The 10,000-nt window shown below is 46.2% G+C and overlaps 1 protein-coding gene across 1 annotated transcript in view; it reads right to left on the bottom strand.

Moving 5' to 3' along the window:
• The window catches only part of celsr2 (cadherin, EGF LAG seven-pass G-type receptor 2), a 60,368-nt gene that overhangs the window by 24,786 nt on the left and 25,582 nt on the right, over window positions 1–10,000 (bottom strand). The window contains exon 3 of the mRNA XM_077001053.1: window positions 5,964–6,186. Coding sequence (XP_076857168.1) covers window positions 5,964–6,186 — 223 coding nt within the window. The remainder of the gene's footprint in view (window positions 1–5,963; window positions 6,187–10,000) is intronic.

Genomic DNA, 10,000 nt, shown 5'->3' with positions numbered 1-10,000 from the left:
TGTGTTTACGGAGCAGGGATGCATTAGACTTACATTAGACTTCGGGGTTCTAATGTGCATGTGTCTGTGGGGCTGGGATGTATTGGGCTGTGTGTGTGTGTGTGTGTGTGTGTGTGTGTGTGTGTGTGTGTGTGTGTGTGTGTGTGTGTGTGTGTGTGTGTGTGTGTTTTGCGGGATTAGCTGAACCTGGTTCCTTTTACAGTTGCTTTGGATAGTTGTTAAATTTTATTAATTTTAATTTTAAATTTTATTAATTGTTATTAAATTAAAATGGAATTCAATTTAACTGAATACCTCTAGAGGACAAGTTCTTACATGAAGACATTGAAGAACACACACAGACTGCCTCCAATCCACCATAACCTAACATCTACACTATTACATATAACCACCATTACAACCACATGAGTAGCACCAAATAACCACACCAAAAACCCTGGATATCCCAGCGATGCACCCACAGAACCAACGTTTGATAACTGCTCTGCTCTACAACCTTTGATTCGCAAAGCAGTGTAGCCGAGCTGAAACTTTAGCACTAAGCGTTAGCTTGTTGAAAATGGTGAAGCAAAAAATATCTGTGGGACCCTAAGAGGCCACACTTCTTTATAACTGTACATAGTTTTATGTAAATTTTAATGGGATCAAAAGTCACTCATATGCATACTAGGAATCTGCGGTAAATTTGGTTTCACGTTCACATATTCGGAATTATTTCTTTTATAACTAAGACTGTATTAACAAGGGTGCCAAAAAATGCAAATTCTTATGCTGGACCGTTTAAAAGCTACTGAAATTATTGCAAAAAAAAAAAAACAACAAAGTGTACAGTGCGCTGATGCCTTCATGACCACCACTTGCGTCAGGTAATTTGTAGACGGTGACATTAGTACATAATGTAAAATAACCTAATATTTATTAATGTAATATAACCTAATCAGTCTAATTCTGAATATGCAAATATGCAAACATGAAACCAATTTTACTGCAGTTACAAAAAAGAGATCAGCAGAGATCAAATAACAGATGACCTGATGTGACTTTTGCAATGCTTATTAGTTTGTATATTATATATAATATATGTATATATTAGCTTATTAGTGTATATTATTATAGCACCTAGAAAAAGTTATTGGTGATTGATTTTTTCCTTTTAGGAGCCAGTGGCTCCTTGTGTATTTTTTTGTCTGGAGCCCTGCATACACATACACACATCACACACACATACACACATCACACACAAACACCAAACACACATCACACACATCACACATACCAAACACACATCATACACACACACCAAACACACATCATACACACATTATACACACCTTAACATGGGAGTGGAGGGACAGTTGGGGCGGTGTCAGTGAATGGATGGAGTAAGATCACACACTCACATCAGACGGCAGGGGTGTGTGAGAGAGAAACATAGAAAAAGAGGGAGAGAAGAGAGAGGATGAGCGAGAGAGAGGGAGAGAGAGTGGGAGAGAAGGAGTGAGAGAGGGAGAGGGAGAGCTAACCCGAGCGGTAAAGGGTAGGGAGGAGACGACTAATTTGTCAATCATAGCACAAAACCCCAGTGCCCAAGTAAAAATAGGCACATGTCCTACATCACAAACTCCACCAACAGAAGACAAAAGATAAATTGACAAACAAAGAGATGGAGGAGGGTGAACGGAGGAGGGTGGAGACAGAGAGGAAGCTCTGCTGCTTTAAAGTCCCCCCGGCTTTTATACACTCTCCCCCTAGCACAAGATCTACCTCCACCAACTCCACCCTCTACGAGTGACACCCCGCCCCCAGGCCTCTAGAGGAGCTCAGATGGCATCTGCCTCCATAATCATATTCAGGTCTCACCTTCTCACTACAGGACACAAACACACCACCAGCATCAGATCTGCACTGCTGCGTAACGGGGCAAGCAACCAGCATCCCATTAGATACTGCCAAACACACAAACACACACACACTCTCTCTCTCTCTCACTCACATACAAACACACACACACACACACACACACACACACACACACACACACACACACACACACACACACACACACACACACACACACACACACACACACACACACTCACTCACTCACTCACTCACTCACTCACTCACTCACTCACTCACTCACTCACTCACTCACTCACTCACTCACTCACTCACTCACTCACTCACTCACTCACTCACTCACTCACTCACTCACTCACTCACTCACTCACTCACTCACTCACTCACTCACTCACTCACTCACTCACTCACTCACTCACTCACTCACTCACTCACTCACTCACTCACTCACTCACTCACTCACTCACTCACTCACTCACTCACTCACTCACTCACTCACTCACTCACTCACTCACTCACTCACTCACTCACTCACTCACTCACTCACTCACTCACTCACTCACTCACTCACTCACTCACTCACTCACTCACTCACTCACTCACTCACTCACTCACTCACGGGCTTCTCTCAAACCCATACATTCTGTTCTTTCACCAGAATGGTACAAGGAAGCATTGTGGGACAATGAGAGTTTTGGGGAGCAATAGGGAGCAATAGGGAGAAATAGGGAGATTACAATGAGAAATGGGGGAGTTCTAATGTTCCGTGGCATCACCATGGGCACTTTGCTGTTGACCTAGTTACTGAAGAGACTAATCTCCCATTGGGGAGTGGTCTATCTCTCTCTCTCTATCTCACACACACACACACACACACACACACACACACTAGAGCAGCTACAGCCCACAGAGACAGACGTGGAACGTCACATTGGCACATTTCCCAAAGGAGGTCAGTGTTTATGTTTCTTAGTTAAAGCCATTATGGGCCCAACTATGTGCAGTGTGAGATCTATGGGCCCAACTATGCAGGGCGTCCTGTCAGACTCCATCCCTGCAAACTCACAGGGTGTGTTAGATGGTATGTTATGTGATGTGTTACAGAGCATGAAGGCTTACATTCATTTCCGTACATCCCTTACATGTTTTTTGCCCTTTCTCTTCCTCCCTGTACTGGATCAGGTTCCTGGGGTTAGGGATAGGGTTTAGGATCTGTAACAGTTTTCTCAGTGAAGAAATTCTTGCATCCAGACATTACTCCTTTAATTACAGGAGCCCAGTTTTCTGACTAATATTTGCTTGTGAGGCTGAGAGGCTGTTGGGCTGGGAAGCTGGGCTGAGAGTCTACAGGCCTGGTGAGGCTGTGGGGCTGTAGGGCTGTGGGGCTGTAAGGCTGAGGGGCTGTGTGGCTGTGCTGAACAAGAGCACGCCAGAGTAGGCTTTTCAGTAAAGCTGCTGCCATTCGAACTGTATTCAAACACTGGTGCCACCCTCACAAATCATAAAGCCTACTGCTGCACTGGAGTCCTGGCAGTGCTATTAACAGCCAGCCATCCAACAGAGCAGAGAAGGAGGGAGGAAGGGAGGGAGAGAGAGAGGGAGAGAGAGGAAGACAGAGATGGAGAGAGGGAGAGAGAGAGGGGAGGAGAGCTAGAAACCCACATATACACACGCGCGCACACGCGCGCACACACACACACACACACACACACACACACACACACACACACACACACACACACACACACACACACACACACACACACAAACACACACGTGTTTGTGCACCTCAGCAGATTAGGCAATTATGTTTCTATACCTTGGAAGTGGATTGTTTTTGTATTGATTGTCAAAGTCATCTGTATGACACTTTCTATTTCATCAAATCCATTTCCCAGAAAGAGATCAGATATACAGAATGTTTTACCTAAAATATCTAGGATTAAATAGGTAATTTTGTGCTACCAGTATCATGATAAATTACATCTCAAAATACCTGTCCTTGTACGTGCTACTTTTTCTAGCCTTTTTAAATAAATGGTACTGCTTTTTTGATGTACGGTCTTCCAGAATGGGTGGATAAATCTAGAACACCGGTTGATTCTGGAATGCACGAATGATTCTAGAACGCTGCGGTTGATTCTGGGTTATGATCAAAAGCAGCGTTTCTCAAAGTGTGGGGCGCATGGGTATTGCAGGTGGGTCGAAAGCAATTGGAAGAAATGAACCTTTTTAAGCCTGTCATTTTAATGCCTGCTCGTTTTGCATAAGCCCCGGATGTTTAAAATGTCTGCGGAACAGTGTGAACCGGAGCTAGATTCGGCCCTTTAATGAATTTGTACTGGCCCCCCCCGTCAACAAATTACGTTCGACACCCTCCCCCGTCAACAAATCACGATCGCCACCCCCATTTGTATTTTATTACCATTTTGTTTGGGTGATATGGTGGGGCATGGAATTTCCCCTTCTTCTGAGGTGGGGAATGATAGAAAAAATTTGAGAACCACTGATCTAAAGAATGGGTGAATGATTCTAGAACACTGCGTTTAGTTCTGGGTTATGATCTAAAGCAGGGGTGCCCATTATGTCGACCAGTCGATCACGAAGGAAGTGTTGGTCGATCGAGAAGGAATGTGCGTAGATCGCGTGACATTAAAAAGTAGTGGATGAATCGCCCATCTGCACTGACGATTGTATTTTGATTGACATTCATGGTAGCCAATCTGACGTCCAGGGTTTGACACACGCAAATCAAGCCCCCCCCCCCCCCCCCCCTCCCGCTCAACACATTACGTTACAAAGTGTGCCAGGAAAATATCCCCCACACCATTGCACCACCACGACCAGCCTGAACCGTTAATACAAGGCAGGATGGATCCATGCTTTTATGTTGTTGACACCAAATTCTGACCCCATCATCTGAACGTCGCAGCAGAAATGAAGACTCATCAGACCAGGCAACGTTTTTCCAATCTTCTATTGTCCAATTTAGATGAGCCTGTGTGAATTGTAGCCTCAGTTTCCTGTTTTTAGCTGACAGGAGTGGCACCTGGTGTGGTCTTCTGCTGCTGTAGCCCATCCGCCTCAGTTGGGCGTTCAGAGATGCTCTTCTGCATGCCTCAGTTGTAACAACGGGCTATTTGAGTTTGTTGATGCCAGTCTGGCATTCTCCACTGACCTCTGGTGTCAACAAGGCATTTGCGCCCACAGAACTGGCGCTCACTGGATATTTTCTCTTTTCGGACCATTTAGCCCTAGAGATGGTTGTGTGTGAAAATCCCAGTAGATCAGCAGTTTTTGAAATACTCAGACCAGCCAATCTGGCACCAATAACCATGCCACGTTCAAAGTCACTTAAATCACCTTTCTTCCCCATTCTGATGCTTGGTTTGAACTGCAGCAGATCGTCTCGGCCATGTCCATGTGTTGCCATGTGATTGGCTGATTCGACATTTGCGTTAATGAGCAGTTGGACAAGTGTACCTAATAAAGTGGCCGGTGTGTGTGTGTGTAGGATGTGAGGTAGGTGTGTGTATGTGTGTAGGATGTGAGGTAGGTGTGTGTGTGTGTGTGTGTGTAGGATGTGAGGTAGGTGTGTGTGTGTGTCATGTGACAGTTCTGGGATGCTGCATATTGCCTGCAATGCTGTCCACCCATCAGCATCTCAGACAGCATCGATCATTCTAGTACTGACAGCACTACGAGAAAACAGGAGGTGGAGCAAAGAAATGGGACACGCCTTCAAGAAGAGGAGCAAGGAGACGGGACATGCCTTCAAGAGGCGGAGCAGTGAGACACTGCACATTTTAGGAAGAGAGAACAATGAAATACGGCACACTCTCTGAATGCTGAACAACAGAATATGCCACGCCCTCAAGGGGCAGTCCAGGGGAATGTGCCACACCCTCATGAGGAAGAGAAGTTTAGTGTGTGGTCTTTGTGTGTGTATGTGTGCTCTGTGTGTGTGTGCATGTGTATGTGCGCGTGCTCTGTGTGTGTGACCTGTGTGTGTGCGCTCTCTGTGTGTGTGTGTGTGCTCTCTGTGTATGTGATGTATGTGTGCATGTATTCTGACTGTAAGAGCACGGGGGTGTGATACTTACGACAGGGAGAGGGTGAAGTGGAACCTCTGGTGAAGCCCCTTAAAGGTGATGAAGGACTGAGGTGGGAAGTTCCGGCTGCCCATGTGACAGTACGGTTTCTCGTAGGCGCCTGGTGGGCATTCGCACCTGAACCCACCCACCAGCAGATTCACACATGTCCCGCCGTTCTTACACACGTCCTCAGCACAGCGGCCCGAGCGAGAGGAGCGTTCACACCGCTCACCTGTAGGACAGATGGTAGACAGTCACTGCAGTGTTCTATCAGATTAGCAGAGATGTCTGCACCCTTCTCTCTCTCTCTCCCTCAATCCTTCTGTCCCCTCTCTCTCCCTCTCTTCTCATCTCTCTGGCCATACTGCTGTGTGTGAGCACTCCCATCTCTATGTGCACTGTGTCATAAGCAGAGAAAGTGTGTCAGTGTGTGTACGAGGGAGTGAAACCAGAAAGTGTGTCAGTGTGTTATTTTTACCTTTACCTTTTTAAACCTATTTTTATGAAAATTAAGAACTGCATTTGAGGTGATTTGCATAATTATCCATCTTAGGACAATTGGTTATAATGGTAGTAATATACTCACACAAATACACTCAAGCACAAATACACATGTGCACCCCCCCTCACACCAGAAGTCTTATATGGCACATGGGCAAACAATGTGTGCAGGACAAAAAGACAGAGACAGGAAAACAGGAGGAAGACAGCAGTGAGTGTGTGTGTGTGTGTGTGTGTGTGTGTGTGTGTGTGTGTGTGTGTGTGTGTGTGTGTGTGTGTGTGTGTGTGTGTGTGTGTGTGTGTTGTTGTTGTTGTTGTTGTGTGTGTGTGTGTGTGTGTGTGCACGCACACCAATGGCTTTCACATCAGAGTGACCTTTGCCCAACTGTCTGAATGTAGACAAACTGACTGTGCTTATGGAATAAGCCAGAACAATACGTCTTTCCCTAAAAAACACTCAGAACCCAAGAACCTCGAATTGCATTTAATCTATTCACTGAAAAAGGTGTGTGTGTATGTGTGTGTGTGTGTAATGTAATATTCAGTGGAAAGAGGCAGTTTAACCTTGCCCTGGGAAACAAGCCTTTGATGAAAAAACAGGTCAGAGACTTGAATCTGTGGGTTGGGGTGTGGGTGTGGGTGGTGAGGGTATGGGTAGTGTGTGTGTGAGTGGGGGTGGTGGTGGGGCTTCACCTCGTGTGGCTTAAACAACATGGCATCACTCCTCTGTTTGTGTGGTGCGAATGCCACTGCTACTCAAAGGAACAAAATAAACAAATCCTGACGCAGAGATTAACGAACTATTGTGCAGACGAGTGACTCGTCAATTAATTAACACTGAACTGTGGAAGTGTCTCCATGATGCCCTGACGCCCACTGTCACATCCCCCTGCTTACGGAAGGAGGGACAGTGGGAGGACCTGTTGCCAAGGGTACGGACCATGGAGACCTGCTGTTTGTTACTACTCCCAACTCCACTAATAACTGAAGCAGAAGCCTCTCGCACTTCCCCAATAAACACTCCTCCAGGCTGCTGAGGCGCTATGACCCTGGGTACTCCTGATCTCTCCTTACACAGCATACACACACCAGCTTGCTAGGCAAGTCTGTAATTCTGCTTTGTATGCTGAGAAACTCCTAGAATATTCTAGTCATGTGACCTGCTAAATGTTTTCTTGGTCATTCAAAAGTCACCTGTCTTTTGAACCAGGGAAACTCCTCACAGCAGAACAGTCAGTGAAGCAAAGAGGGTGACTGATCTCTAAAGAGATGAGGAGTGGAATCTAGAAAGAACAGTGTGAGTGAGAAAGTGTAGAATCTAGAGAACTCTAGTGACAAGAAGGAGTGTTTGCAATATGGGAGTGGAATCTACACAGAGAGAAGGCATGGACTCTAGATAGAGCAGTAGAATGTGAAGGGGTAGTGGACTCTAGATAGAGCAGTAGAACGCAGAGGGGTAGTGGACTCTAGATAGAGCAGTAGAATGTGAAGGGGTAGTGGACTCTAGATAGAGCAGTAGAACGCAGAGGGGTAGTGGACTCTAGATAGAGCAGTAGAACGCGCAGGGGTAGTGGACTCTAGATAGAGCAGTAGAACGCGCAGGGGTAGTGGACTCTAGATAGAGCAGTAGAACGCAGAGGGGTAGTGGACTCTAGATAGAGCAGCAGAACGCGCAGGGGTAGTGGACTCTAGATAGAGCAGTAGAATGTGAAGGGGTAGCGGACTCTAGACAGAGCAGTAGAACGCGCAGGGGTAGTGGACTCTAGATAGAGCAGTAGAACGCAGAGGGGTAGTGGACTCTAGATAGAGCAGTAGAACGCGCAGAGGTAGTGGACTCTAGATAGAGCAGTAGAACGCAGAGGGGTAGTGGACTCTAGATAGAGCAGTAGAACACGCAGGGGTAGTGGACTCTAGATAGAGCAGTAGAATGCAGAGGGGTAGTGGACTCTAGATAGAGCAGTAGAATGTGAAGGGGTAGCGGACTCTAGACAGAGCAGTAGAACGCGCAGGGGTAGTGGACTCTAGATAGAGCAGTAGAACGCAGAGGGGTAGTGGACTCTAGATAGAGCAGTAGAACGCGCAGAGGTAGTGGACTCTAGATAGAGCAGTAGAACGCAGAGGGGTAGTGGACTCTAGATAGAGCAGTAGAACGCAGAGGGGTAGTGGACTCTAGATAGAGCAGTACAATGTGAAGGGGTAGTGAACTCTAGATAGAGTATAGGCATGCATTAATAAAACACAATCTATTTTCTTTCTCTCTCTCTCCTCATCCTAATATCTCTGCTGGCTGGCAGCATGAATCATTAAGAGTGCTAAAATGAACAGGTTCCCAGGAGACATTTCTTTCTCTTAAACCAACCAGAAGAACTCATCTCTCTCTCCCTCTGTGCTTGTGTGCAAAAGAGAGAGAGAAACAACACTATCAGTGCTACCAAGGTTACCAATAACACTCCCATCGTCAAGGCTGCAACACTCGGACAGCGTAACCCTGACTTCTGTAAATATTACCGGTCCAAAGGGTGTATGATGGGAGTGGCTGTCCCTGCTGTGATGGGAGTGGCTGTCCCTGTTGTGATGCAGCTAGAATTGTGGGCTTAGCTGAGATGAGACAAGCTAATCAGTGTGGGTGTGTTTATGGGTGTGTGTTGCTTAGTAACAATGTGTAAATTATTTGTTGTAATAGAGTAATGCTCCCTGTAGACCCCCTCTCACTCTCTCTCTGACACAGACATACACACAGTCCATGTGTATGCCTTCCGATGTGTATGCGTACCTGCTCGTGTGTGCATGCGTGTGTGTGTGTGTGTGTGTGTGTGTGTGTGTGTGTATGAGAGACTGACAGGCTTGCTTCCTTTACCACCCTATAAAGGAATCTATACCACCCTATAAAGGATCTATAACACTGTCTTACACACTTCACTAGTGACACAAAGCTCAGAAGGAGAAAAGGTTAATGGGGAAAGTAGACTAAGTAATAGGAAGTGTGTACATAGAGAGGAGAAAGGAGAGAGTGAAAGGGGAAAGAAGAAAAGAGGAGAAAAAGGAGAAAGGGAGACAGAAAGAAAAAGAGGAGAGAGAGAGAGAGAGAAGGAAGTGCAGTGGTGCTTTTAATCCACTTCACCCACGCAGTAACAATCTGACGAACTCCCATACACTCCCTCTCTCTAGGTCCCTTTCTTTCTGTTTCTCTTGTTCTCTCTCTCTCTCTCTCTGTGTCAGTGATGATTGATTGGTGCTCTATGCTATTTATCTATCTCACCTCCTTCTCTCCATCTGGACACACACAGCCTCCTCCTACACATGGCCGCTCTCTCTCTCTCTCTCTCTCTCTCTCTCTCACACACACACACACACACACACACACACACACACACAGTCACATACACTCACAAAACACAATGGCAAACCCCATCAGAGACTCACTCACTTCTCAGTGGGAGACTCAGTGAGCCTTACAGTAGGAGAGAACTCACCAGTCACCAGTCGTCCCCCCCCCCCCACACACACACACACATGTATGCCCCCCCCTCACTAATATACATGCA

This window comes from Brachyhypopomus gauderio, chromosome 1 (genome assembly GCF_052324685.1).
Source record: "Brachyhypopomus gauderio isolate BG-103 chromosome 1, BGAUD_0.2, whole genome shotgun sequence".
In the NCBI taxonomy this organism is placed as follows: Eukaryota; Metazoa; Chordata; class Actinopteri; order Gymnotiformes; family Hypopomidae; genus Brachyhypopomus; species Brachyhypopomus gauderio.
Note: the sequence above shows the minus strand (reverse complement) of the source record. Positions and strands in the feature narration are given on the sequence as shown.